This window comes from Canis lupus, chromosome 20 (genome assembly GCF_048164855.1).
Source record: "Canis lupus baileyi chromosome 20, mCanLup2.hap1, whole genome shotgun sequence".
In the NCBI taxonomy this organism is placed as follows: Eukaryota; Metazoa; Chordata; class Mammalia; order Carnivora; family Canidae; genus Canis; species Canis lupus.
The window spans coordinates 28,223,633-28,250,362 of NC_132857.1; the positions used below are offsets into that span (position 1 = coordinate 28,223,633).

General features: G+C 57.0%; 3 protein-coding genes across 32 annotated transcripts in view; 1 reads left to right on the top strand and 2 right to left on the bottom strand.

The window, feature by feature from the left end:
• Window positions 1–23,755, top strand: part of LIMS2 (LIM zinc finger domain containing 2) — a 46,180-nt gene extending 22,425 nt beyond the window's left edge. For 8 of the 18 annotated variants that reach the window (XM_072788744.1, XM_072788741.1, XM_072788742.1 and 5 more), the window contains 9 exons: window positions 3,228–3,387; window positions 5,562–5,628; window positions 5,878–5,998; window positions 19,156–19,305; window positions 19,904–20,054; window positions 20,961–21,053; window positions 21,682–21,730; window positions 21,878–21,953; window positions 22,528–23,755. In XM_072788744.1, the coding sequence (XP_072644845.1) occupies window positions 3,232–3,387; window positions 5,562–5,628; window positions 5,878–5,998; window positions 19,156–19,305; window positions 19,904–20,054; window positions 20,961–21,053; window positions 21,682–21,730; window positions 21,878–21,953; window positions 22,528–22,675 (1,011 nt within the window). In that variant the 5' untranslated portion in view covers window positions 3,228–3,231 and the 3' untranslated portion in view covers window positions 22,676–23,755. Of the gene's footprint in view, window positions 1–954; window positions 1,115–3,227; window positions 3,388–5,561; window positions 5,629–5,877; window positions 5,999–19,155; window positions 19,306–19,903; window positions 20,055–20,960; window positions 21,054–21,681; window positions 21,731–21,877; window positions 21,954–22,527 lie in introns of those variants that run through there. The other 10 variants (XM_072788738.1, XM_072788735.1, XM_072788736.1 and 7 more) reach the window with 4 other exon arrangements.
• On the bottom strand, window positions 4,177–13,992 carry GPR17 (G protein-coupled receptor 17). 13 transcript variants are annotated; one of them, XR_012013067.1, is made up of 4 exons: window positions 13,624–13,991; window positions 8,242–9,845; window positions 5,371–5,425; window positions 4,177–4,691 (listed from the first exon to the last, which is right to left on the bottom strand). XR_012013067.1 is itself a non-coding variant. In XM_072788748.1 (3 exons), exon 3 carries the CDS (start codon window positions 9,780–9,782, stop codon window positions 8,763–8,765), a length of 1,020 nt encoding a protein of 339 aa, XP_072644849.1. In that variant the 5' UTR covers window positions 9,783–9,845; window positions 11,435–11,750; window positions 13,624–13,992; the 3' UTR covers window positions 4,177–8,762. The 13 variants fall into 13 exon arrangements, 3 of the variants coding, with proteins under 3 accessions (XP_072644849.1, XP_072644850.1, XP_072644848.1); XR_012013064.1 differs by adding an exon at window positions 7,266–7,350 and having other exon boundaries at window positions 4,177–5,425; XR_012013062.1 differs by adding an exon at window positions 7,266–7,350 and having other exon boundaries at window positions 4,177–6,093.
• A 671-nt stretch (window positions 23,756–24,426) lies between the features above and the next one.
• The window catches only part of MYO7B (myosin VIIB), an 86,040-nt gene continuing 83,736 nt past the window's right edge, over window positions 24,427–26,730 (bottom strand). The window contains exons 44-48 of the mRNA XM_072788716.1: window positions 26,222–26,407; window positions 25,798–25,914; window positions 25,528–25,611; window positions 25,223–25,342; window positions 24,427–24,829 (exon numbers count right to left, since the gene is read on the bottom strand). Of these exons, the coding sequence (XP_072644817.1) occupies window positions 24,728–24,829; window positions 25,223–25,342; window positions 25,528–25,611; window positions 25,798–25,914; window positions 26,222–26,407 (609 nt within the window). The 3' untranslated portion in view covers window positions 24,427–24,727. The remainder of the gene's footprint in view (window positions 24,830–25,222; window positions 25,343–25,527; window positions 25,612–25,797; window positions 25,915–26,221; window positions 26,408–26,730) is intronic.

Consider the following 26,730-nt stretch of genomic DNA (forward strand, 5'->3'; position numbering starts at 1 on the left):
CTGGCATTCTCTGATGGTGACATGGTTTGGTTATTAGACGCATTTGCGTGTCTGTCTGTCCCTCTGTCTTAGGCCAGCGGGTAGGAGTGTTATCTGTGGTCCCTAGCAGGCTGGTGGGGGGATGCAGACCCACGTGTGCCTTGAGGGTGCTACTGCCACCCAGGACTTGGGCTGGGGCAGCCAGTGGGTGTGAGAGGTAGGTGGTCATCTCCACACCCTACTTTCCTATGCCAGGGCTCATGAAGGCACATAGGGGACAGATGGCAAAATGTTCCACCTGGGGCAGCCCCGGTGGCGCAGCGGTTTAGCACCGCCTGCAGCCCAGAGCGTGATCTGGAGACCCTGGATCGAGTCCCACGTCAGGCTCCCTGCATGGAGCCTGCTTCTCCCTCTGCCTGTGTCTCTGCCTCTCTCTCTCTCTCTCTGCATCTCTATGAATAAATAAATAAACTCTTAAAAAAAAATGTTCCACCTGATGTGCGCAGGGACCCAGCTAGACACCAGTTAAAGGCTAACTGCTCTGGTCAGGAGGCCAGGTGAAGATGGACAGGGAGGGAGGGTGTGGCCAGCTGCTGTGCGGATGGCATCTGTCCGGGCCCCGGCCAGGAGCCCAGCCACAGTGAGATGGAATCGCAGACGAGAGTTTACCAGAGGGTCTACTTATGAGGGTGCAGTGGCTGAGGGCTGGTTTGGTGTCTGGGCTAGTGGCACACGAGTGACAGTGGCCACGAGGTGGGCCACCTGTGAGGTGCGGCTTTGGCAGAGAAGACAGCCCTCCGACAGCCACTGCAGGTGGGAGGTGGGTCAGAGGCCAGAGGCCAGAGGTCAGGGGCCTGGGGAGGGTGGGTGCTCTGCGGTGCTCACTCTCAGGGCTCGGGGCTCCGGGTTTAAGCCGTAATACAAAAGCCTGGGGCTGGATTTGAATCCTTGTTTTTCCTTCATTTTCTGAGTGGGGAATTCCAGGTCCAGAGTCACAGGATTTCCTGTTGATGTCTCACTTCTCCAAGAGAAGCAAGGTCCTGTGCACGGCCGGGCGTGGGCACTTCCTCCCCTCACCATGGGTGTGTGCTGTGGAGGACGGGCTGCCTGGATCACAGTGCTCCCTGGTGGGAAGGTACGCCCACGCGGCCCAGTCCAGCCCGGCCCTCCACGGCCGCTGAGGCCGGGACCCCCCTGCCCATGAGGCCCACCTGTGGGGCCCAGCTGGGGGTTGGGGAGGGTGCAGGGTGTGTGTCAGGTGCTACACGCAGACCCCTCTTGCATCTTGGGCTCTGCCTGACTCTTCCTCCACTGTCTTGCCTCCTTACCCTGGTGGCCGGTACGTGGACAGAGAAGGTGGCTTTGGTCTCCAAAACACAGCTGAGGGCAGGCTGAGGCATGCAGACATCCAGCATGGCTGGCGAGGCTTCCGAGGAGCCCTCTGGCTCTGTCCCTGCCATAGGGTTTCCCATCCATGCCGAACAGAGAGGAAGTCCGCCTGGGGTCCCCAGCCCAGCTTCTAGCCTGTCTCCGGGGGCCGGCAGCCCCCTGTCAGACCCACTGTCCACAACCTACACCACGACCCCCCGACCCCTGACACACAGAGCCCTCTGGCACTTCCTGCGTTATCCTGTTCAGGTATCCTTCTTCCCTATGATCAACACTTGAATACCCCAGCAAGAGCTTCACTCACTTCAGAATTCCTCTCATAATGCTGTGGCAGCAAGGGAGGGATGGGATTCACACCCTAGAAGGCAAAACAGGCTGGAAAGCTTTTCTCAAGGGCGGTCAGCTGTGTCCAGCCACTCTGGATGTCTACCTGATGTTACCAGCTGGTCACCTTTCTCCTTGATGAGCCTGGCTGTCCTGCTTTGCCCAGATATGCAGCCACCACCAATCTGTCAGAGTTGACACTTGAGACAAAACCTATTTGCCACCCTTATAGCAAAAGGCACAGGCATCAGCGTGTTGGAAGGTCAGGGAGTCTGTGAGTCTGACGGTTCCTCCTGGCCACGCCTCAGGGCCCCTCAGCACAGGGCCAGCTCAGCGTGGGCATTTCTCCCTGTGGTTCAGTTTGGATTCCACTCCTCCCAGGAGGAAGCCTGCCACTTATCTTGGGCACAGTATTGCCCACCCTGGATGAGATTTGCTCCCCAGCCTGCCCCTATCCCAAAGATTCACACTTTCACCTTGTCTGTGGTAGGGTGGTTATGTCGCTTTTGAGGGCAGATGATTTGCAACTAACATGTGGTGCAGAGCAAAGAGCCATTGCAGTTTGACCATCCTGGGTTCAAATCTGAACTCTGTCATCTGCCTGTGAGCTTGGGCATTACTTAACCTTTCTGAGCCTTAGGTCTCTCATCTGGAGGGCCGGGGGTTGCCTCAGGGATTAAATAAGAGTGGAATGCAGAGCTACTGACTTGTGCCTGGGTGAAGTTCTAGAGGTGACAGGTGGCATAAGAGGGAGCTGAAGTGGCCACTGACACTCCAACACATGGACAGCATGATGAAGACTAAGCAGCCTGGGAGCCAAGCAGGGACGTTGACAACTACTGCACGGTCCTCTTGAGGGCTCACTGTGGCCAGCATGCCGCTGACTGCTTACACATGTCCCTCCTCTAACTGGCCTGTGACCCATCCTATTGTCTTTCCACGGCTGGGAGTCTGAGCCTGGAGAGTGAGGTACAGCCCAGGGCCACTGTAAGAGCACCTGTCTTGAGCCCTTGCTGCTCTGACCGGTGGGTGCCTGGCTGTGGCCCGGCCGCGTCTGATGCTCTGTGGAAGTGCACAGGGGCTGCAGGGCACGGTGGAAAGATGGGAGCTTCAGAGTCCGGACAGGTGCTGGTTTCCAATCCAGGCTTTGCCTCCATCCACTTTGGCCCTCAGAAAGGACACCAACACTCTGCGGGCTTTGGCTTGCTCGTCTGTAAATCAGAAATGCTGCTCTGGCCTTATAGGGTTGTCATCTGGGAACATACACTGTAGCCCCGGCGTGTGCAGGCACTTAGGCATGCCTGTGGGCCGCGGGAGCTTAGGCAGATGTGTAGGGCCACTTGGCAGGCCCAGGTGCCAGGTGGCTTGGCTCTGAGTGCGTGCTGCTGAGTCCTTATGGGGCCAAGACACCCTCATCAGGGTGACTACTTCCTCACTCTGGAAGGCATTTTAAGTTTCTAAGGAGGGAGGCATGCCCCTTGAGTGCAGCCCTCCAGGCTTGCTCATCCCAACCCTCCCGTTCTTTCTCTCCTCAGCAATATGTCCAATGCCTTGGCCAACGCGGTGTGCCAGCGCTGCCAGGCGCGCTTCGCCCCCGCCGAGCGGATCGTCAACAGCAACGGAGAGCTGTATCATGAGCACTGCTTTGTGTGTGCCCAGTGCTTCCGGCCATTCCCTGAGGGGCTCTTCTATGAGGTGAGGATGCTCCCAAGACCCTCGGCCGGATGGCTTTATTGGAGTCCGAGCCCCCAGCCAGCTCAGAGTTTGCTCTTCTAGGAGCCTCTGGGCTGTGTTTGGCTGTGGTCCTGACCAGTGACCAATGGACAGTCGTGCCAGGTCTTGGACATGCCGCACTTTGTGGGTCCCTCCCCACCTGTATCCCCTCCGTGGCTGTGGGTGCTGAAGGAGAGTCACCATTCACCCAGCCCCCACTGGGTGGACTCTGGGAGGCCACAGTATGCAAACAAACACCCTGCCCTGGTGGCACATACCCTCCCTTGGGATCAGATGGTAAACACAATAAATATAAATATGTTGTATATCAGATGGTGCTCAGTGCTCTGGTTATAAGGAATCTCAGGGTTCAGAGGGTGGGTGATCAGGGAAGGTAATGTTTAAGCAGACCTGGAGGTGGTGAGGGAGCCATGCACACATCTGCAGGAAGAGCACTCAGCAGAGAGCACTGTCAGGTGCAAAGGCCCTAAGGTCAGAGCACGCAGGGTATTTGGGGTGCAGTAGGAGGCAGTATGTCTGACATCTGAAGAGGACCACTCTCCTTGCTGTGCTGAGGAGAGACTAATGTGGACAGTCACAGAAGCTAGAGAACAGGTGGGACCAGAAGCTGGATTACCGAAAAAAATCCAGATCAAGTAAAGCAGTCTAGACTGGGCCACACTGGCTCATAAGAGCAGATTGTGTGAATTTTCAATAATCTTGCCAGCTAGTGACTAAACATAACTCTTATTCAAAATTAAATCATATAAATTTACAGTGAGATAAAATTTTATTGAAAACAAGGGAAATACATACTCAAAATCCACCATTTCCTAATTATTTTATTATTTTCTATTATCATCTATGCCTTTGAGGTTATTTGTCTATTGTCTCCGGGTGGTAGAAACAGTACCCTGATGGCCGCTGCACATACTTAACTCCATGCTGATGGCATGTTGGTATGGCATTGTCCATGGCAGGAATATTTACACCATAGAAATTGGTAAATGCTACAGATTGGACCCCATTTTCCAAAGGGCTGGTGGGTAATCATTTCCCAGTGCACCACTGGGGTTGCAGTGGAGGTGGTGCCCAGGGTGCAGAGGCTGGAGAGACTTCGAAGGTACAGCTGATGGGATTGACAGATGGCTGTGTGGTATGTGAACTCCTTCTGGCAGTGTCGGGGCAGCTGTTCCTCAAGGAGTCTGCCAGCCTCCTAGGAAGCGCTGGCCCGCTGTGGAGGCAGGGTGAGCCGAGGCACAGCTCCGTTTGAGGTGGCCACGTGCCTGGAACAAAGCCCAGCACACAGTAGATGCTCAGGAAATGTGCGTTGCTGAATGAATTTCACACCCTGCCACCTCCACAGGCCACTGGGTAGGGCTATATTCAGTTGCAGCCCAACAGGATTCTCATCTCAGAGAAGAGGGCAAACCAACATTTTTTTAAAGGAAGAGAAAATTGTCAAAGAAGAAGAAGGCAGAGGCAAGGTTTGCCACCCTTGGGGCCGGTGCAAGGGCCATCATTACCCCGGCAGATGGGGATGATGGCTGGTGCCCAGAGTGGCTTCTGCTGGCTGCAGGACTTAGGGTTCTCCTCAGGCCCCCATATTTTTCCTGTGTCCCTTGTTCTGTCTCCCCACTCTGGGGCTCTTGTGACCTCTGGGGGAAATGGACTTCTCACACAGAGGAGACACACAGGAAGTAGGGCCAAGTGACATTTATAAATCAGACTTGATCCCAGCCCTCGGCTCCCTCCCAGGACCACCAGGGCCAAGGTCTTGCACAAACAACAGTGGCTTTGGAGGGCTGGCCTTAACAGGTTCCCAACTTCTTGGAGACCCCTCACTTTGCACGCCCTCCTGCCCTGTTGAAAGGGCCAGTTCTAGCAGATTCCCTCCCATCTCTAGGCTCTGGAATGCCTTCCTCTCAGCACCCTCAACCCCTGCAGTCTCTTCCAGCTCCTTACCATCTCCTCCAGGAAGCCTTCTCTGGTGGGAGGGTTGGGTGCTGCATTCTGCTTCCTGCAACGGTAGCAATTGCACAAATTGGGGTGCTTGTCTAGCCTTCCTGAGGGTGGGTCCTTATCCAACAAAGACTGACCAGCTCAGGGGGAATGATGAGGGTTTGCCTGAACTTTCTCTGCTGGCCCATTTGCAGTTTGAAGGCCGGAAGTACTGCGAACATGACTTCCAAATGCTATTTGCTCCATGCTGTGGATCCTGCGGTAAGGGCTGGATGCAGCACACTCCCCTGTGTGCCTGGGATTGGGCAGGTGGGCGGGGAGTTACAGGCGCACTTCCCTGACCCCCTCTCTGAGCCCCAGCATCTGCAGGCATCACCTTCCCAGGCTCTGGGAGGGGAGCACTGTAACCAGGCTGAGGGTCAGGCGAGTGCCAGGGTGGGCAGGGCCTGGGAGGGGGTTTGTGGGGGGGGCACACGCTTGCCTCAGCAAGCAGGGACCCATCTCTTCCAGGTGAGTTTATCATTGGCCGCGTCATCAAGGCCATGAACAACAACTGGCACCCAGGGTGCTTCCGCTGTGAGCTGTGTGACGTGGAGCTGGCTGACCTGGGCTTCGTGAAGAATGCTGGCAGGTGAGGTGGGCGGGTTCTGGGTGGGAGGAGGGCCCTCACCCAGGCACTGCTCAGTGAGCACCAGGCCCATGTGGTATGTGCCACATGCTGCGTCCCTGCAAAGCAGAAGAGACCCCTGGTTTACAGGTGAGAGCCAGGGCTGGAGAGAGCAGGAGGTGACCAGTCAGCACCTGCCTCGTGCCTGAGGGTGCTCCCAGGAGCAGATGGACAACAGGCAGCCAGGGGGAAGGTGGCTGGAGCAGGAGCCATGAGATGCAGTGGGTGGATCATCACTGCTGCCTGGCCACCACACGCCACTGACCCCACTACCCACCTCCTTCCGCGTGCCCAGGGCTAAATCCCGCTGAAATCATTGAACCAGGGGGCCCAAGTTGACTCTTCAATTCAGGGCACCTCATGATCAGTTTCCTTGGTAGACTAATTTCCCGGCTTCTAGGAAGACTGGCTCTTATCTCCCAGTACCATCTCTATACCTCCTACCCTCCCAGAGCAAGGGCCTCCCCCCACAATGACTTTCCCTGCTCCCTGCACTGGCACTGCCCCTGCCTCAGTCACAGCACATCATGGAGGCCCTGTCCTGCTCCTCCCAACGTCCCGTGGCTCCCCACCCTCCTCTCTGGCAGGGCTCTCTGCTTCAGTCTGCCTCTTTCTCCCAGAGCTGTGCTCCCTCCCACTGTGGTTCTCTGGAGCTTGTTCCAGCACCCTCCTCTCACATCCTCCCACTGCCAGGCTGGTCATTCCTCTTGCCCTCCAGACCCGCAGGGGCCTGCTGGTCCTCTCTTGACCTCTCAGCAGGCTTCAGGGCAGCTCTCGCTTCTGGCTGGAGTGCCTCCTGCCCCGGTGCCCAGGACCCTGTGTTCTCGTGGTTTCCTCCTGCCTCGTGGCTGTGCTGGGCCCTCTTCTCTCTGATTTGGGGTTCAGTACATGGCCCTCATGTCTGTCCGAAGTCCCAGAGCCCTGGCTGGCAGGCATGTGCTGGACAATCTGGATGGGGTGGACATGCCTCCACCCCATGTACAACTCTCCCTGGGGTCTTCAGCTGCCTGTGTACCATGTCTGCTTGGTGTCCACTGGGCATCCCAAGGCAACAACGGGCCCCAAACAAACTGGTTTCTCTTCTGCTGACTACCAGTCTCCCTGTGCTGATAAAGATCACCACCCACCCTACCCGTCTGTCTGACTCCCTGGCCTCTCCTACCTTTTCACCCCTCTGTTCTCTGCCACTGTATCCCATGCTCTGACCACTGCCTATAGCGATCTCACCCACCTGCCTGCTCCATGTTGACTGCTGTTGCTCTTGGTATCTGCAGGTGACTGGGCAGGAGGTGCCTGTATCGTTGTCTACGGGCGGGCTGGGGGGACAGATGGTGTCACAGGAGTCCCGTGCCAATTGGAGGTCACCTGCAGGGTGTGGGCCCGAGCAAGCCCTCTCTCCTTCTGAGCTACAGCTCACACTGAGCCCTCTGTCCTGGGAGCGGCTGGAAGCACTTGAGAAGTAAAGTAATGGAAGTGCGGCCCTGCTCAGACCCCCTGGCCTGGGCCAGCCCTCTGAGGCCTGTGATACAGGACTTAGTGTCCACGTGGGGCCAGCCTGCATGGGGGGCTGTCAGAACCAGAGGCAAAAGCCTGTGCTGCCTGGCTTCTCCTGTCTTCACTTCTGCTTTGCCATTCTTGGGTGCAGGGGAGGAGGTCTGGGAAGGTGGTTATGTTACCCACTCACGAAAACCTTCAGCATCACAGTACAGTTATGGTTATGATCAGTATGATCAAGTGCCAAAAGGGACCTGCCAGGGTGGTAGGTGCCATGCCAGGGAATAGAACAGCTCAAAGGTTGGCCCCCTGTGGTTGGTCAAGCCTCCTGAGAGGGGGCAGGGCTCAGGATGCCCCTGCTGGCCTGGGCTAGTGGGAGACAGGGTCACATGCCAGGCATGACTCCCTGCCGGAGGTGTCCTAGGGCAGTGATGGAGCCTGGCTCCCCATATCTGTCCACCGTGCTGTGTGCACCACCAACTCAGCAGGGATTAGGCAGCTCCAGAGATTGTCGGGCTACATGCAGGCCCGTGTGGGCTCACCGCGGGAGGGATCCGGAACCCAGAACCAGGGTGACGTGCCCAGAGACCGCGTTGTTGGATGTCACCTGGTGGCCAGGTGCTTATAATACTCAGCTAGGAGTTAGAGTCCATGACCCCTAAACTTAGGGGGCGTCTGGCAAAGGTGCCACCCAGGGAACTCAAAGTCCTTACCCCTCCACCAAGATTCCTGCTCCGCCTTCTCTTGAGTCATTCGCAGCTGCCTCCTGGGGTTCTTTCTGCAGAGCTTTGCTGCTGTGTGTTCTTTGTGGCGGGAAGGACATTGGGAGTCTAGCAAGCAGCCCTTGGGAAAGAAAGACGCTCATTGTTCAGGAGCTGTTCCCCTGGCCTCCTCCCCTCCCACCCCCACGCGATGAAGTCACTGAATATCTAGTAAGTGCGAGTGAGCAGTGCCAGCAAAGTCTCTGCAGACGGGGTGGCTGATTGGGCCCATCAAGGGGTGTCCAGTTTTAGGGACTTGCGCATCAGATCAGACGGAGCCGGAGCCGGGTGCTGGGTACTGAGTTCTGCCCTTGGAGAGGGCGGCAGGGACGTGCCGGGAAGAAGGCACACTCCTCCAGTCTGGGTCGCAGGTGCCCCGGCGGGGGAGTCCCTCTGAGGACAGTCTGTGGCAGTGCGGCAGGGGTGGGGCCCAAGGCTGGCGTCGGTCCCCTCCTGTCGTCCTGTCCTGGGGCTCACAGCTCCGACCTGGCGCTCAGCGAGCTCTCGTTGGTTTTCCCTTCAAAGCTGGGGGGTGGGCCTGAGAGCCTTTTGCCACAGATCAGGTTGCACAGGGCGTCGCGGAACTTCTCGGCCACAAAGAAGTACATGACTGGGTCCAGCGCCCCGTTGAGGCTGGTGAGGCAGGAGGTGATGCGGTTTCCCAGGGCCAGGATGCGCTGGGTGGCGCACGAGGTGCCGCCGCCGTGGTAGTGCAGCACGTAGACAGCACGGTGGACGTGGTAGGGCACGAAGCACACCAGGAAGATGGTGAGCACCATGGCGATCATGCGGACCGCCTTGTTCTTGAGGCGCTTTTCCACACGGGGGCCCTGCCGCAGGCTGCGGATGATCAGCAAGTAACAGGTGACGGTGGTGACGAACGGGAAGGTGAAGGCCACGGCCAGGGACACAAGGGCGTGGTGGGAGGCCTTCTCCCGGTACAGCTGCAGGCAGATGACCGTGTGGTTGGTCTGCACCGTCTGTGGGCTCACCAGCAGTGGGGCCATGGCCACGGCCACCACCACCCAGAGGAAGGCACAGGCCAGGTGTGCGTAGAGGGGCCTGCGGAGCTTGAGGGACTTGACAGGGTGCACGATGGCCAGGAAGCGGTCAGCGCTGATGCAAGTGAGGAAGTAGATGCTGGCATACATGTTGAGGTAGAAGAGGAAGCCGGTGAGTCGGCACGGGATTTCCCCAAATGGCCAGTGGTTCCCAGAGAAGTGGTAGACGAGGCGGGTGGGCAGGACCAGCACGCAGGACAGGTCGGCCACAGCCAGGTGCATCAAGAATACGTTGGCAGGGGTGCCTGACTTGTGGTCCCGGATGAAGAGCCACAGGGCCAGGGCATTGCCAACAAAAGCCAGGATGAAATCCAGGAGGTAGAAGGAGGCAAAGAGGATGTTCTCCAGTGGCGTCTCCTGGCCGCATTGCTGTGCGGTGGCCAGGGAGGAGTTAGCAGTCAGACCCAAGGAAGCCACCTCTATGCCATTCATGCTTCAGCCGGAAGCAGAGCTGGGGGACGAGCCTGGAGGGAACAAGCAGATGGGTTCCAGAGCCTGGAACCCGAGAAGCTTCTTAGCTCAGCATCACCTTGGGGACTACTGAAGGCAGCTCCTGTGTTCACCTGGGGGAGAATGAGTGTCAGAGCCTTTCTGAAGCTCAGCACAAAGCAAAAATGAAGCCAGGGCTTGGAGCTTGCCAGGCCACTGCTGCGGCTGACTTCCCACTGCTCAGCTGCCTCCCTGCCAGGCACACAGGAGCCTGGGCCCTGGGGCTGGGTGTCCCAGAGGTCCACTCTCTCAGACCATGGGGAGGGTGGGCAGTGAATCCATCTGTCTGGGCTCTGGGATGGAGGGAGCATTCCCATATTTTCTGCCATGCTCCCCAAGTGTTCTTTTTGAATGGCAGGAGATGGAGTGAGGGGCTCTTGGACTCAACTCCCAGTGGGTGGGTGGGGTAGATCTTTCTTTCCTTCCTTCCTTCCTTCCTTCCTTCCTTCCTTCCTTCCTTCCTTCCTTTCTTTCTTTCATTCTTTCTTTCTTTCCAAGATTTATTTATTTATGTGGGAGAGATAGAGAGACGAGGAAAAATCCTAGGTGGGGGGAGTGTCAGAGGGAGAGAATCCTCAAGCAAACTACTGGCTTAGCAGGGGGCCCAATGCAGGGCTTGATTCCAGGACCCTGAGGTTATGAGCTGAAATGAAGAATTGGACACCTAACCCACTGAGCCACCCAGGCGTCCCTAAATCACCTATTTCTGAGAGCCTGGTGCATGCAAGCACAGCCAGCTTCTCTTTGGCCTCATCCTTGCAGGGTGAACCCTGCTCACCCTAAGTCTCAGGACCCTTCCTGGCCCGCCTACCCAGGCCTTGTGGCATTTCCCACCGACTGCAGTGCGAAGCCTGTCACGGCTTTGTGCTCCTCTCCTGTCAGCCCCCGACCACAGCTCCCCCAACACCTGCCACCCAGAAGGGCCCCAACAGCAGTATAGTGACGGGCAGTTTCCTGGAAGTCAGGGGCCTGCTGTCCGTTGGCACCTGAAAGCCATCCAGGCCTGGGTCCCAAGCTTTCTGGACTCAGCCTACCAACTCCATTTTGGACATCCTAAAGGGTGGAGACCTGTATTTCAGAAAGCCCTGCACTTGGGCCCCAGGCCAGTAGGGGAGATTTTAACACCCAGAGTAGTTTAACAACCAGGAGGCAGATTCTTTTCTAGGAGAGGAAGAGCTATTTTTCCCAGAGGTAGTGAGACTGGCTATGGTTTTCCAGCCAAGTCTGGCTGCCCCAGAGAGGCCTGGGGCCCTGTCTGCTTGGCCTCCCTAGCCTGGTTTACCCACACCTGAGGGGGCCAGCTTAGAGCCCAGCCATGGGTCATTTATATTTAACAAACTCCAGTTCTGGGTGTGTGTTCCCTGCTCCCTGCCTGACAGAGGAACAGACTCCTGTGTTGATATTGGCCAACTCAAGAGATCCAAAAAGAAGAGGGAGGCTCCCAAATACCCTGCCCCCCTCACCAGCCCTGGGAGTGGGAGGTGTGGGCAGAAGAGGGCAGGACATCAGGGCCAGAGCAGCCTCCACCTGACCCGCATGTCCTGCATCCCTGGGCTGCTGCCAGCCCCTCGTTCTCATGCCTGGCAGACCCTCACCTGCAGGGCAGCTTCTGGGGCCTCCCTGGAAGCCTGGCCTCCTGACACCCACACTGCCCACCTATGTGGCTGGGCTGCAGGGGCAGGAGAGGAGCTCACAGGAGAGAAGTGGCATCCCAGCAGCTGGAGGAGGAGCACAGGCTGTGGCCATGGCAGGGTCAGGGATGTGATCCTGGCTGAGCCTGGCTCTGTACTGAGCAGGCAGGCAGCTGGAGCAAGTTCTCGGCAAGCGTCTCCTGGCCTCAATTCCCTCTGGAGGCATGGTGGCAGCTCTTTGAGCACAGCAGCTCCTGGAGGAGGAGGCTGGGTGCCATCCCTAGGCATGGATGAAGAACAGAGGCATGTAGTGGGGCCTGGCATGTTCCCTTTCAGTAGACAGAACAGAGCAGGTGGTCCAGCTTGTGGGTATGCTGAGCTGTCAGGCTGGGCAGCAGCTGGACCCTCCCCATCATGTTTCATCAATCACCCCTGGGGTCCTATAACCACCCCCTTATCCCTGTCTCTTCAACACACACATGGAGGGGTGAGGGCAGGCTGTCTGAAGCAGGAGAGAGCCAGGGGCAATGCAAGTGAGTGGCACAGAGCATCTGGCCAGTCACCATCCTCGGGGAAAGTGGGGTACTTTCCTAACAATATCACGTTAGTTATTGAAGGGATCCAGGGAGGTTCCCTTGCCCAGATGATTTCCCCTGCTCCAGAGTGGGTCAGGATGCCTGAAATCCAATACAGAAACTACCTTCCTGCTGTTTCCAGGTGTGTGTACCCCAAGGTGTTGAAGCCAGGGAAGCCCTGGCTGTTGGAGAGAGGATGGGGCCAAGTGAGGGAAGGGTCATGTAGAACTGGGGAGCTGGATACCCTCTGCTCTGGGCTGCCCCTCATGCCTGGACTCCGCCCCTCAGTACAGTTACTCCCTGGCCCCTCCCGGAGGGCTGCTCGCAGGTACTGACTACCCAGTCTGCCAGGCCTCTGCATCGGTAGCTTCCTTGCACAGATCTGGGATTAAGAAGTCTAGGCTTAAAATCGGCTAATTTGCCCAAGGCCATTTGGCTGGGGATGGTGGTCCTAGATTTGGAAGTCAGATCAGGGACACCTAGCTGGGACACCCAGCACCTCCTGGGGCATTGCCTTGCCTCTGGAGGCTGCTGGGTGCCGGGTGCCAGAGTAGGGAGTGTGGCTCAGCCTCAGGGCTCATGCTGGAAGTGTCTCCTGGGCTCGGCGGCACTTTCTCGGGGTCTGGCCCCAGGAAGGGTGATGTCATTTTTGGTGCCCAGTGCAAAATGAAAATGTCGACCCTTTATCCAAAAGTAGGAGTTTCAAGATGGTAACCGAAGAGCATTACATCGATTGTGGGGCCTGCCTGGCTGCACAGGTTGCTGGCCCGTTGTGGTATCTGGTGGTCATGGCAGCACCTGGCCGTCTGCCTCCTGCCCAGTGCCCTCGGCTTCCCGCCACCACTGAAGGCTGCATGCACAATGCTCTCTCTGGGATTGAGACTCCATTTAAAAATACTTTTAGGCCTGTTTCTGGTTTGTTGAGGTTTCTTTGCCTCTCCCATGGTAGGAGTTTTGATACTGATTTTTGCAGTGTGGTCTGAAATGGGTCCCTGTCTCCCTCTCTATGCGTACCCTAGAGATGCAAGCCTTGGCTTGCCCTTGTGGGCTCCTCCGTGGGGCTGCTCAGGGCAGGGTGGTGTGGGCACATGGAGTGCGCCTGGGCCTGGACATCGGGGGGTCTGGGGCTGTGGGTCAGGCAAGCGTCAGAGGCAGGTCCTGGGCCTCCGTGGAGGGGAGACCTGGGCAGGTGGGGCTGTAGGTGGGGCTGTAGGAAGAGGCCCAAGGTGGCAGGGCCTTGGTGGGCAGACACTGCAGTCCCTCACACAGGCCGGCACCTCTTCTCTCTGCTCCATCTGGCTCCTCCCTGTGCCCTGGTGGCCTTGCAGTGGAGAGCCTGGATTCTGATTCCAGCTGACTGTCGTTGCAGTCACCCTCTGTAAGCCCCTGGACAAGGGGATAGAAATACCTCCTAGTGGGTCTGCTGTGATCCAGACAAAGGCAGCCTTCAATAAATAGGTGGTGCCATCATCACAGAGTGTCTCAGGGACAGGGGCACCCAGTGCTGCCCTTGCTCTGGGTTGGCCTCTGCTTGGCGCCTAAACCCCCTGCCTGCCCTCACTGGGTCCTTGTCCTTACCTCTTACAGCTGGGTGCAGGCACAAGGGCAGGAGGGCTGCGCGGCGGCAGGTGGGCTGTGGTCAGTGGGTGGTGGCGCTGGCGGTGGGCTCCGTGCCGCTGGAAGGCTGGCTATTTAAGGAGAGAGGGGAGACTGCAGCCCCTCTGGCCCTGAAAGGCTGCTTCATTCCGAGAGGTTCCTTGTGTGGTGGGCCACTCCTACGGCTGCCTCTGCCGCCACTGGGTTGTGAATATTCCAGTGTGTCCTAGGCCCAGGGCCCCCCACCCCCACCCCCCAGCCTGCCCACCAAGCATCACAGAAGTCGGGTGTGTGACTGTTCGAAGATGTGGAGTGGGCGCGGGCTGGGTGGGGTGGGGGCAGGCTGGGGCTGACAGAGACAAGAGGACGTTTCAGCAGGGGATAATTTCCTACCCACGGGGGGGGGGGGGGGCGGGAGGGGCTGGCCACCATGGCAACAGGCCTGGGCTTCCAAGCCTGCTCAGAGGACAGTAGAGGGGGACAGTGAATGGGGAGGCTGAGAGGCTGAGCAGCCTTGTTTGGTGGAATGAGAGGGGACTCTTTCAGGACACTTGCTGTAGGGTCCTTGTGTCTTGCCCTGTATAATTAGGCTCCATTCGGACGTGCGGAATAAATCATGGCCTTTATCTTGAGTGAGGCACAGCTGCGGGCCGCCTCATAATGGGGCGCTGTCTGGGCCTGTGAGGACATGGTACAGCCCACGAGGCTGGCCCTTACCTGTGCGGGCTCCTCCTTTGTACAGGAGGCCTGTGAAGATGGCCACTGCTGCCCAGTCCCTAGGTGTCCCCAAGACCCCTCCCAGGGGTGGCTCAAGGCTGGGGGTCCAGGTGTTGGCAGTGGCTGCTACTGAGCATGCCTCCCTGTCTTTCCCCAGATAATAACATTGGGAACAAAATCACCATGCTCGATCTCAAAAGACCTTTAAGTTTTTTAGTTAAAACATTAAAAATGTACATAGCTATCATTGAGAAGTAACTACTATGTATACAATTTTAAACTCGTTTTCCACATAATCGTGTGCAGTTGGGATTATGGCCCATTTCACAGATGAGGAAACAGGTTCAGAGAGGTGAAGTAACTTGCCAGGAAGGGGCAGCATCAAGAATTGTGCCCAACAGGATACAAAATCAATGCCCAGAAGCCAGTGGCATTTCTATACACTAACAATGAGACTGAAGAAAGAGAAATTAAGGAGTCAATCCCATTTACAATTGCACCCAAAAGCATAAGATACCTAGGAATAAACCTAACCAAAGAGGTAAAGGATCTATATCCTAAAAACTACAGAACACTTCTGAAAGAAATTGAGGAAGACACAAAGAGATGGAAAAATATCCCATGCTCATGGATTGGCAGAATTGATATTGTGAAAATGTCAATGTTACCCAGGGCAATGTAACACGTTTAATGCAATCCCTATCAAAGTACCATGGACTTTCTTCAGAGAGTTAGAACAAATTATTTTAAGATTTGTGTGGAAGCAGAAAAGACCCCGAATAGCCAGGGGAATTTTATAAAAGAAAACCATATCTGGGGGCATCACAATGCCTGATTTCAGGTTGTACTACAAAGCTGTGGTCATCAAGACAGTGTGGTACTGGCACAAAAACAGACACATAGATCAATGGAACAGAATAGAGAACCCAGAAGTGGACCCTGAACTTTATGTTCAACTATTTTCGATAAAGCAGGAAAGACTATCCACTGGAAAAAAGACAGTCTCTTCAATAAATGGTGCTGGGAAAATTGGACATCCACATGCAGAAGAATGAAACTAGACCACTCTCTTGCACCAGACACAAAGATAAACTCAAAATGGATGAAAGATCTAAATGTGAGACAAGATTCCATCAAAATCCTAGAGGAGAACACAGGCAACACCCTTTTTGAACTCGGCCACAGTAACTTCTTGCAAGATACGTCCACGAAGGCAAAAGAAACAAAAGCAAAAATGAACTATTGGGACTTCATCAAGGTAAGAAGCTTTTGCACAGCAAAGGATACAGTCAACAAAACTCAAAGACAACCTACAGAATGGGAGAAGATATTTGCAAATGACACATCAGATAAAGGGCTAGTTTCCAAGATCTATAAAGAACTTCTTAAACTCAACAGCAAAGAGACACCTGGGTGGCTCAGCGGTTTAGCACCTGCCTTCAGCCCAGGGCATGATCCTGGAGTCCCAGGATTGAGTCCCACATCAGGCTCCCTGCATAGAGCCTGCTTCTCCCTCTGCTTGTGTCTCTGCCTCTCTCTCTGTGTCTCTCATGAATAAATAAATAAAAATATTAAAAAAAAAAACTCAACAGCAAAGAAACAAACAACCCAATCATGAAATGGGCAAAAGACATGAACAGAAATCTCACGGAGGAAGACATAGACATGGCCAACACGCACATGAGAAAATGCTCTGCATCACTTGCCATTAGGGAAATACAAATCAAAACCACACTGAGATACCACCTCACACCAGTGAGAATGGGGAAAATTAACAAGGCAGGAAACCACAAGTGTTGGAGAGGATGCGGAGAAAAGGGAACCCTCCTACACTGTTGGTGGGAATGTGAACTGGTGCAGCCACTCTGGAAAACTGTGTGGAGGTTCCTCAAAGAGTTAAAAATAGACCTGCCCTACGACCCAGCAATTGCACTGCTGGGGATTTACCCCAAAGATACAGATGCAATGAAACGCCAGGACACCTGTACCCCGATGTTTATAGCAGCAATGTCCACAATAGCCAAATGTGGAAGGAGCCTCGGTGTCCATCGAAAGATGAATGGATAAAGAAGATGTGGTCTATGTATACAGTGGAATATTCCTCAGCCATTAGAAACGACAAATACCCACCATTTACTTCGACGTGGATGGAACTGGAGGGTATTATGCTGAGTGAAGTAAGTCAATCGGAGAAGGACAAACATCATATGGTCTCATTCATTTGGGGAATATAAATAATAGTGAAAGGGAATATAAGAGAAGGGAGAAGAAATGCGTGGGAAATATCAGAAAGGGAGACAGAACATAAAGACTCCTAACTCTGGGAAACGAACTAGGGGTGGTGGGAGGGGAGGAGGACGGGGGGTGAGCGTGAAGGGGTGACGGGCACTGAGGGGGGCAGTTGACGGGATGAGCACTGGGTGTTATTCTGTATGTTGGCAAATTGAACACCAATAAAAAATAAATTTATTATTAAAAAAAAAAAAGAATTGTGCCCAAGCATGTGTCACTCCAAAACTTAAGATTTGTGTGTGTTAGTTTTGGTTTGTTCCAGTTTTTCTGTTGCACCTTGATGCCAGAATTCTTCATGAATGGTTCCATCTTCATTCTACCAAGAAAAAAATTCTGCAGATTGTCTTTGGATTTGGTGCTGGGATCAGGTCTGCTGAAAAGGTGCTTCCCAGAGCACCTGGTGGCTCAGTCAGTTACGTGTCGGCCTTCAGCTCAGGTCATGGTCTCGGAGTCCTGGAATCAAGTCCTGCTCAGCGAGGCTCCCTGCTCAGCAAGAAGCCTGCTTCTCCTTCTCTCGCTCTAATATAAATCAATTAAATCTTAAAAAAAAAAAAAAAGGAAAAGACGTTTCTTATCTGGGGTTTCTTGTGGGGTGCAGGGCTCCTCGATTTGGTCTCTGCTGGAAGCCAGTGGAGTTTGCAAGTGTGTGATCAGGTCCTGGCTGCTCCCCTGTGCCACTCCCCATAGAGATCTGGAAGGACCGGCTCACATGAATTTGAAACAAGGCTGTCTGCCTGGCTATTCCTGTTGTTGGGTGGTTGCTGACAGTAGCTGTGAGGGAATCGACTGTTGTAGCAGAATTCTGTGGAGTTGTGCTAATTTCTGTAGCTTTGAAACAAAAGTTATTCCATTCGGCTTGAGTGTTGTCCTAATGCTAAGAGTAGTCACCAAAATTGGGAGTGGAGTCATAGGGAATAAATGCTGTGTGTGTGACAGAGACACAAGCAGGTGGCGGGTGTGATGTGGAGAGGGTAAACCACAGAGGTCTGGTGGCTGGGGGTTTGGGGGCGCAGCTCTGCTTGGGCCTGCTGTGGCGGGGGGATCTGGGTGTCTGGGTGAGTGGGGTAGGCACAGGGTTCCGGAGACTGAAGGCACAAAGCCTTGGTCAGGGAGATGAAGACTGCAGCAACGACAGGCCCGTCTGTGTCCCGTGGGTAGGTGGAGCCAGGGGGCCCTGCTGAGGGGCCCGACTCCTAGTTCTGGCCTGGCTGCTGTATTGTCAGGGGAGATGATACCCACTGTCTCTCCTTCCTCTCTTTTACAATCATTCATTCACTCATGTACCGCAGACTCAGCTTAAGGGGCTACCTTGTGTGGGGCACAGCCTGGAGCCAGTCAGCAGCTTACCAAGTGGCTCCTGGGCACTCATTTGGCCCCTTGGCCTTCACACAAGCTGGGGAGATGAGACATGCATAAGGCAGGCAGCCGGCAGTGTTACGCTGTGGGGAGTCCAGAACCAGGTGAGGTGGCAGGCATGTAGCCGAGGCTGTGGACAGTGAGTTGGCCTCCCTGGCATCTAGGATCTGTCCATCATACCTACTTGCAGGATCCTGAGTCTGAGAGTTGATCTCTGAACTAGATTCCTTGATCTGCCTATAAAAGAGGCTGACTGTGGGTATTAGGTCCCCATGGAGGCTGCTGAGGGGTAGAGAGCCTCCCCATGGATGGGCGCCTGGGAAGGCAGGAGGGGAGGGCCCGGATGCATCAGGACTGCTTACAGATGAGGTGGCAGGTGGGGATGGGAGTAATGCATTGGGGCCTTGTACATCTTTGCTTGGGACCCTGCATGTAAATTCCTGCCATCGTTGAGGCACAAGGAAACAGAAACCATGTTGATTTCTCCCTTAATAGAGAACACAGCTGTTGCCCAATGCAAGGAGTAGCATCAGAAATTACTATGAGGTCTTTACAAAAAAGACTCTGTAATGATAGTTCCTGGGTTTGGGGTCCTCCATCTGACACAGCTGTGCTTGTCTCTGGATACAGAAAGCCTGTAGATGTATGGGTCCCTCTTTGTCTGAGAGACCCCAAAGGAAGGGGGTGTGCACCCTTGGCCACTATGCTGGGCACAGCAGGGTTTTCTAGCTGATAGTCATGATTTACTCATGCACCCATGTTCAAAGACATTTGAAAAATAAAGTTAATTTTTCAGCAAATGGCAATGAAATGTCCACTCTATTCCATATGATGTTCTAGGCTCAGAAAAAGCAGGGAGTAGAAAACTCCACATTTGCTCTGCCATCCAAAGACAGCAAATACCAACATTCTTTCTAGTCATTTTTTGCAGGACCCCCTTTGTAGAGGGCACATCTGTAGACTTCCTGGCCGCAGGATTAGTTAGCTTGCTCTTGTGGACCACTGGCCAAGCCTCTCGAGGCTTAGAGGCATTGTTAAAGCTGCAGGCGGGAGTCCCCGGGGCTCTTCTCCCAAGAGGTGGACCATGCTGTCTGGCAAGGAAGAGGGGGAACAGATAGTCGGCCCTTACACCTGCCTCACTTCCCACAGGCACCTGTGCCGGCCTTGTCACAACCGAGAGAAGGCCAAGGGCCTGGGCAAGTATGTCTGTCAGCGGTGCCATCTGGTCATTGATGAGCAACCCCTTATGTTCAAGAACGACGCCTACCACCCGGACCACTTCAGTTGCACCCACTGCGGGTATGTGTGTAAGAGGGGCAGGTGGTGAGCCGGGTGGGTGCCCCCCTCCCGGGGCAGTGATGGAACAGGGTGGGTGGACCAGTTGGAAAGGGGGTGCAGGGTGGAGGTAGAAGCATCACCGCAGGAAACACCTTTCTCCAGTGTTCAGGGAGCACTTGCATGAGGCCCCGCTGGAGACAAGGTGAGGGAGGGTTGGGCCCCAGGACGCTGGGTTGAAGGAATCAAACACTTGGAGGGCGAGGGCAGGGTGGAGGGGATCCTGCAGAGGATCCCTCGTGCATGCCCCAGACACTCAGTCTGGTGCAGAGGGGCCAGAGAACAGATCTGCTTCTCAGAGGGCCTGACAATGCACAACACAGGCGGCCTTCTGAGAGGCCTGTGCAGGAATCTTGTGCCCTGGGGCCTGTCTGGGGCACAGGAAGTCCTCGAAGGGACCAGGGATCAAAGAGCCGTCTGCTCCAGGCACTCTATTGGACCAGAGAGGCGCCTCTCCAGAAGCTGCTCCCCAGGGCTGGAGGGGCCAGGGGGACCTGCCCGTGCCAGTGCAAGCCCTGAAGAGGGGCAGGGGTGTCACCTGGGGCTCTGCTCTATCTTCCAGGAAGGAGCTGACCGCAGAGGCCCGAGAGCTGAAGGGAGAGCTGTATTGCCTGCCCTGCCATGACAAAATGGGCGTCCCTATCTGTGGGGCCTGCCGCCGGCCCATCGAAGGCCGTGTGGTCAATGCGTTGGGCAAGCAGTGGCATGTGGAGGTGAGCGAGGCCAGGAGGTGGCGGTGGGCTCACTGTTATATTTGGAGTCCGGCCCTGCAGCTCCTCCACACTCCCACTGCCAGGCCACTCGGCTTGCTTCTTCCTCTGGGTGCTGCCCCTCCTTGTCCCTGGCCTCCGCAGGAGCCAGTAGACCTAAGGCACAGACCACGGTCAGGCAGCTGCATCCACCTACTTTCCTCTCCCCTCCTGGCCTTCTAGAAGATTCCGAAGTCACGAGAAAACTTTGGGGACAGTCTGCCTAAAGGCACCATCTGGCATTATGGTTGACAGAACTGGCTGTGTACAGCCTCATGTAGATACAGAAGCTGGGCACACCTGCTGGTGGAGCTCCTCAGGTGTGTGTGCCTGGGGCACCTGGAACACTCGCCTCCACGCTGTGGGCTCCGATGGCCTTGCAGACACTCGTTGGAAGGGAGGCTTGTGTTCCCTGGGGCCCTGACTAGTCTGTCCCCCAGAAGCCCTGCCATGGGTGGCTTCTTTGGGAGGCTTCCGATGCAGGCCCTGGCCCCGATCCTGGTGAGGAGGGCAGATCCCCACACACCATGTGAATGGGAAGACGCTGCTCAGTGGCTCCGGGGCTTGTAGGGGATGCCCCTGACACAGGCAGGCACCATGCTCATAACAGAGCAGGCCCCCCAGAGGGCCACCCTGCCACAGGTACCTCACCAGCACGCGGCAGCTGGCACTGAGGTTGCGGCAGGTAAGAGCAGCTCTGGACAGGATGGTGCTGGGTCACTGAGCATTAGGAAAGGAGTGGGGTTGGCTGCCTTGCGGGCAGTCCATGCAGGTCCATGCCGCCTGCCAGTTCTGACTCCAGGGTGGCCCTCCACCTCCTGGGGTGGTCGCTCCAGCCCTCAGCTGCCCTGCTGTCCCCTTTCCTCTCAGCACTTTGTCTGCGCCAAGTGTGAGAAGCCGTTCCTGGGGCACCGGCACTATGAGAAGAAGGGCCTGGCCTACTGTGAGACCCATTACAACCAGGTGGGGCCTGGGGGCAGACAGTGGACGGGCAGGGCCTGTGAAGCCCGGGGCCAGGGGGCGGCCGGGGGCAGTGGGGGCCTTCAGGGAGGCGAGGTGGCATGAGTGGCTGGCACACAGCCAGCACCCATTGGGGCAGGAGAGGACCAGGGTGGCCCCTTCAGAGCCTGTGCTGGGTGCCAAGGCCAGGCCGTGTGCTGGGCGTCCTGGGAGACTCTGGCCCCGACGTGCTGTGGGAACTGAATGAGAGGGCCGTGAGCATCCTAGCTTCATGGGAGTGATGGTGCCGCCGTCCTCCTCCCTCCCAGTCTGCAGAGCTGCCCAGTGGCTGTGCCACAGAGGTCAGGGGCTAGGCCCTGGGGCGTGCCCTCTCATGGACCCCAGCAGGGGTAGTGGGGTTCTCCCCAGGAGCAACGCCTCAGCCTGCAGTCTGTCCCAGGGTGGTGATTCTGTTGAGCCAGGGGTGCCCTCACTTCAGGCCTGAGGCTGCACCCTGGCAGGAGGGGCCCAGGAGTCTGAGGAGGATGCTTGAGAGCAGCTGTTGGGGGGTGGGATGGGGGTCAGTGGCAGCCTTGGCCCTGCGCCAGGGCGTGACTGCCCACCACAAGTTTGACACCTGCTACGTCCACAGCTCTTTGGGGACGTCTGCTATAACTGCAGCCATGTGATTGAGGGCGATGGTAAGGATCCTCTGTCCCTGGCCTGTGCCCCCCTTGCCCCCCTGCATGTGTCTGCTCTCCCTCTGGCACATGAGTCCTGCAGCTGCAGGCCCAGCTGGTTCCACCCAGCCTGGGCCTGCTGAGCCTGCCTGCCTCTGCCCCTCGCAGTGGTGTCAGCCCTCAACAAGGCCTGGTGTGTGAATTGCTTCTCCTGTTCCACCTGCAACAGCAAGCTCACCCTGAAGTAAGTGGTGCCGGCCTTCTGGGGGGCCCAGTGTGGGCAGACAGGGGACTGCACCGTGTCTTCCTCCTGGAGCCTGCCATGGGAGCTCACATTTGAGTGGGCTTCCCCTGGGCTCTTCATCAGGCTTTTCCAGAAAGCCTGCTGTGGTCGGGGCCTGGGGCTGCCAGGGCCCCCAGGACATCGTGAGGGTTGGGGGGAGGCGAGCCTCCAATACACCAGCAAAGACACTGGGCTCTGGCGAGGGAAGGGCATTCTGCTCAGGGAACAGCACATTTGAAGCCAAGGAGTCCAACCACTGGCTCCTCCAGGAAGCCACAGGAGGTGCAGAGTGGCTGGAGTTGTGAGGTGAGACAGAACCCGGGTTTCTGAGGACAGCGGGGAGTTATGGATGGTTCTGGAGTATCAGAAGCTTCTGGGAGGGAAAGGAGGCTTGGCAGCCTGTTTCCTCATCCTCCGTGACCTCTGGCTGGAAGCTCACCCCGCAACCTGGACTGCTAGGGGCCGGGGCTCTGCTTCTGCAGAGCCTGACTTGGTGGGGCCAGGAGCCCTCCTGACTGCTGGACCTCCTCCCCAGGAACAAGTTTGTGGAGTTCGACATGAAGCCCGTGTGCAAGAGATGCTACGAGAAGTTTCCATTGGAGCTGAAGAAGCGGCTGAAGAAGCTGTCGGAGCTGGCTGCCCGCAAGGCCCACCCCAAGTCTGTGGGCCTCAACTCCGCCTGAGGGACCTCCTGCCTGCCCTCTGCCTCCATGGCCCCCTACCTGCTAGTGACCCTGCTCCTGGTGCCCCTTCCCATTGCTGCCTCCACTCCGCATCTCTGCTCCCTGTCTGTGGCCTCCCCTTCCTTCCTTCTTTCCTCCCCTCTTCTTCCCCCCTCATCTCTTCTCCTTCCCTCCCTCCCCCATCCACCGGTTCTTCCCCTCTTCCCTCTCCTCCCCATTCTCTTTGCTCACTAACCCCCCTTTTACCCCTAATCCCTCATCTCTGTCTCCTCCCCAGGCCTTTCTTCTCTCCCTTGCTATGGGCTCCTCTCTTTCCTTCTACAAAGGCATAGGGCAGATGCAGGGGCCTTGAGCCTAGGACAGGCCTGTGCCCACAAGCCTTAGCTCTAGGTCCTCTGGGGACATGGGAGCCTCAGCGCCTGGGGTCTCCTGGCCCTGGTCATGGGCCACTGCTCCCAGCCTTGCTCGTCCTGATCTGTCCCACTCCTGCAGGGGCACCCGGCAGCTCACGTCCTCCTGCGTGGGAGCTTGACCAGCTTCCACCCCAAGGTGGTCCCACTCTCCACAAATGGCCCTGGGGGCCACAGCCAGGCGGCTGCTCCAGCCCTGTGACCCTGACCATGAGGATGGGGGCCTCTGGCGACCACCCTTTCACCCTTGGCCACATGCTCACGCAAACAATTAGGATCCTTGTGCTTAAACCATGTCGGTAAATCTTGCCACTGTACCCCTCAAATCATCAGGAGGGACAAGGACTCCACCCCCACCCTTGTTGTCACTCAGGAAGCCTCCTTCCTGAAATCCGGCCTTGGCTACTCCACTCTGGGCCAGCAGCCACTGTGGTTCCCCCAAGCCCCTCTGTGGTCCCCATAGCACCTCAGGCTCCCTGCTCCCTCCACAAGGGCACATGCTGATCCTCTGGGTGCAGCTGGCCAGGGGGCAGAAGGTAGTGGGAGGCTCATCCTCCCACTCACTTCCGGGTGGGTGGGTGGCTCATTCCGACCCTCCAGGGAGGACACTTCCTCCGTGGCTAGCACAGGATGTGGTGCTTGCACAATGAATGAAGGCTTATTTACACGACCACATGGCTTGCTTGGTTTTTGACATGAGAGTGAGGACGTGAGGCAGCAGCCCCTGTGGACATACTGCTTTGAGGGTGTTGAATGCTTAGAGAAGCAGACACCATACAAGACAGGTGACAGAGAGGTCCAGTTGGGATCCAGTCCTTGTTCTCAGGGGCAGGCTGCTGTCAGGCCTTGGAAACAAGTCCAGCCAGAAACCCTCAGTCCATGAAGGCTGGCTGGGTGGGCAGGATGGGTGGGTAGGATGGAGCGGGCCAGCATGGTGGGGATGACCCCAGGCCGCTAAGGCCCTGCATCCAGCTCTGCTCCTGCCTGGGCACTGGCCTTAGCATGAAGCCAGCAACCAGAGAGCAGGCAGGCCTGGCCGCACCCACCCCAGGCCCTCCCGGCAGCGGTCATGTATCCCAGTGCCCCATGAGGGAAGGAGAAAGGTATGCTGGGGGGCCTCACAGGAAGAGGAGGGAGGAAGGGAGGGGGAAGGGAGAGGAAGGGAGGAGAGAGAAACGGATGAAGTCATTCTCTGAGAATGGGGTTGTCATCCGGGTGTCCCCAGAGAAGTCACAATGTGACTTGCTTTTTCTGGAAGAGTCCTTTTGCTGGCCAGTGCCTCCTAGGCCTCCTGCCCACCTGACCCTCCTGCTCCACCTTCTCTCACTAGCACACTGCACACTGCTTCAGGAATTTTTATTGAACGTTCTTGGGGGAGTCCTTTCAGCCATCCACTCATCAGCCTGGAGCCCGATACTCCCAGCCCTGTCCTGGGCTCCCCACTTTGGCCTCCATGGTCACACCTTCAGGAGAGGAGACCTGCCTGGTGTGCTGAGGGTAGTGGAGCTGTGTTCTGGGGGGAGAGCAGCATGAAAGGGCTGTCTGCAGAGTGTAGGCCCTGGGCCAAGGAGTCGTACTAGGCAAGTGCCACGAGGACCCCAGACTGGGGAGGGGAAGTGAGTGGGCAGGTCAGCTCCCAGTGCTAAGGATCAGCCAGGGCCGGGGTCTGGGAGCCCCGCTGCTTGTTCATGGCGCTCAGGAGCTGCTGCACATACGAGGTCAGCAGGTCATCCATCTTGTAGCCCTGGACAGGGGAAGGGGGGTTGGAGGCTGTGAGGTGCAGTGGCAGTGCCTCCCTTCGGCCTCAAGGACACCCTGTACAGGGAGGTGACGTGCAAACAGGGTTCCTGCTGCTGAGAACAGAGTCTGCCTCCCTCCTCAGAGTGCCCAGGACCACAGGGCCCACGCCAGGCCTTCCCTCATGATCCCTGGCTGACACTCCCAGCCTTTTCCTTGCTGCTCCTCCTTCCAGACTCTGACGGCCCTGCCTGGCCTAGCTCACCCTGGGCACAGGAAGCCAGGCCCTCACAGGGAGCGACTTGCCTGGTGGCAGTCTGGGGTCAGGGTTGGGGAAACGTAGTCCCTGGGGCCTCCGCGTCCTGTAGGTCTGGATGAGGGGAAGGGACCTGGGACTCACCAGAGAGGTTTCACACAGCAGGCGGCTGCCCCGGGCCAGGCTCCCCAGTGCCATGTGGAAGTAGGTGCTGCCGCTGCTCCAGCTGGAGATCTTGGTGAAGGGGTAGGTGGTGAGCAGCTCCTGGGGACAGAGTGGGCCAGGGGGAGTAGGACACAGCTGAAGCCCAGGGGTCCTAGGCGCCCTAGGAAGGAGCTTGTCCTGGGGTCCTCCAGAGCCCGGGGAGCCATGTGAGGGGGGACAGGAGGGCAGGGGATACCACCTGTGCAGGGTAATTGGACCCGCCCCCCCCGGGGCCCTGCTGCTACCTTGGTCTTGGGGTGGATAAGCAGAACCCCGTGCCGGTTGATGGCGATGAGGATGATGTCTGGGTAGGAAGGCTCCGAGGTTTGCTGGGGAGGGTGGGGTGGGCACAATGGTCACAGCCCAGCCGGGGAAGCCCGGGGGCCACCTCCCTGGGACACACACGTGCACTCACGTGCACACCTCCTCCTTCCAGGCCAGGTGGCCAGGCCCTCCCCTGGCGTGTATTTAAAGAGACACTCAGGCTGCTGGGGGCAGGGCTGTGTGAGGCCTACCTTCACCTCGAAGAAGGCAGACCCAAATGTGGGCCACCGGCAGATCCCCTTGAGGAACGCCACCTTGGCCTCCTCTACTGTCTTGTCCTTGTGCTTGTCATAGGCCAGAAGGATGTTCTGGGGGATGGTAAGGGCCAGTGAGCACCTGAGTGGGGCCAGTGCCCTACCAGGGCCTTCGCACAGGGTCCCTGGGGCCCTAGTCCAAAGCTGCACCTCGATGCCTGCGGCCAGACTGGGGGGCTCCTAGAGCCTGGTGTGTCCTCCACACACAGAGAATCAGTCTCTGATGTACTGGGGACGGCATGGGGAAGGGGTGACACTTGCAGGCACAGCATGCCCTCCATGTCCAGAACGTGCTCATCTTGCCTAGGCAGGGCCTGGCACCCATGGACCCAAGGGCCCCCTCCCCAAACCCATCAAGGACCTTTCTCCATTCCTCAGAGGACATGAGACGTGTCAGGTTCTCAGGCACAAGCTCCCTCAGGATCTTGGGGATACTAGCTAGCTGGGACCGGTTGTTGTCAAACTGGGCCTTGTAGATGAGGCCGGCCAGGTGGACAGCATCCTCCTGTGAACACTTGTGGAATCCACGAAGGTACTTGGGCAGCTCCTGGGTGATGGACGTATTGGCTTAGGCTGCTGCCCCCAACCCTCTGAGTTTAGGCAGCAGAGGTACTGGCTCACCCCCGGTCAGGAGACAGAGCCAGCAAAGCCTAAGGCCTATGGGGGAGGGTCTCGGGCAGGGGCAATGACCACCAAGTCAGGGCAGGGCTTCCTGATGTCTGGCCATAGAGGTGGTGGCCTGCCCTGTGTGGTTGGGATCTTCTGTCCCCTCCCCTTCTCAGCAATCATGCTGCCGGTGCTGGTCAGTCACCTCCCGAGGGCTGCTGTCCCTCTGCTCCTGGCTGCAGAACTCTCAGGGGCTCAGACTGC

What these genes read in the sequence shown, in the direction of transcription:
- GPR17 (XM_072788749.1), bottom strand. Translation starts at nt 9,782, where the DNA reads ATGAATGGCATAGAGGTGGCTTCCTTGGGTCTGACTGCTAACTCCTCC.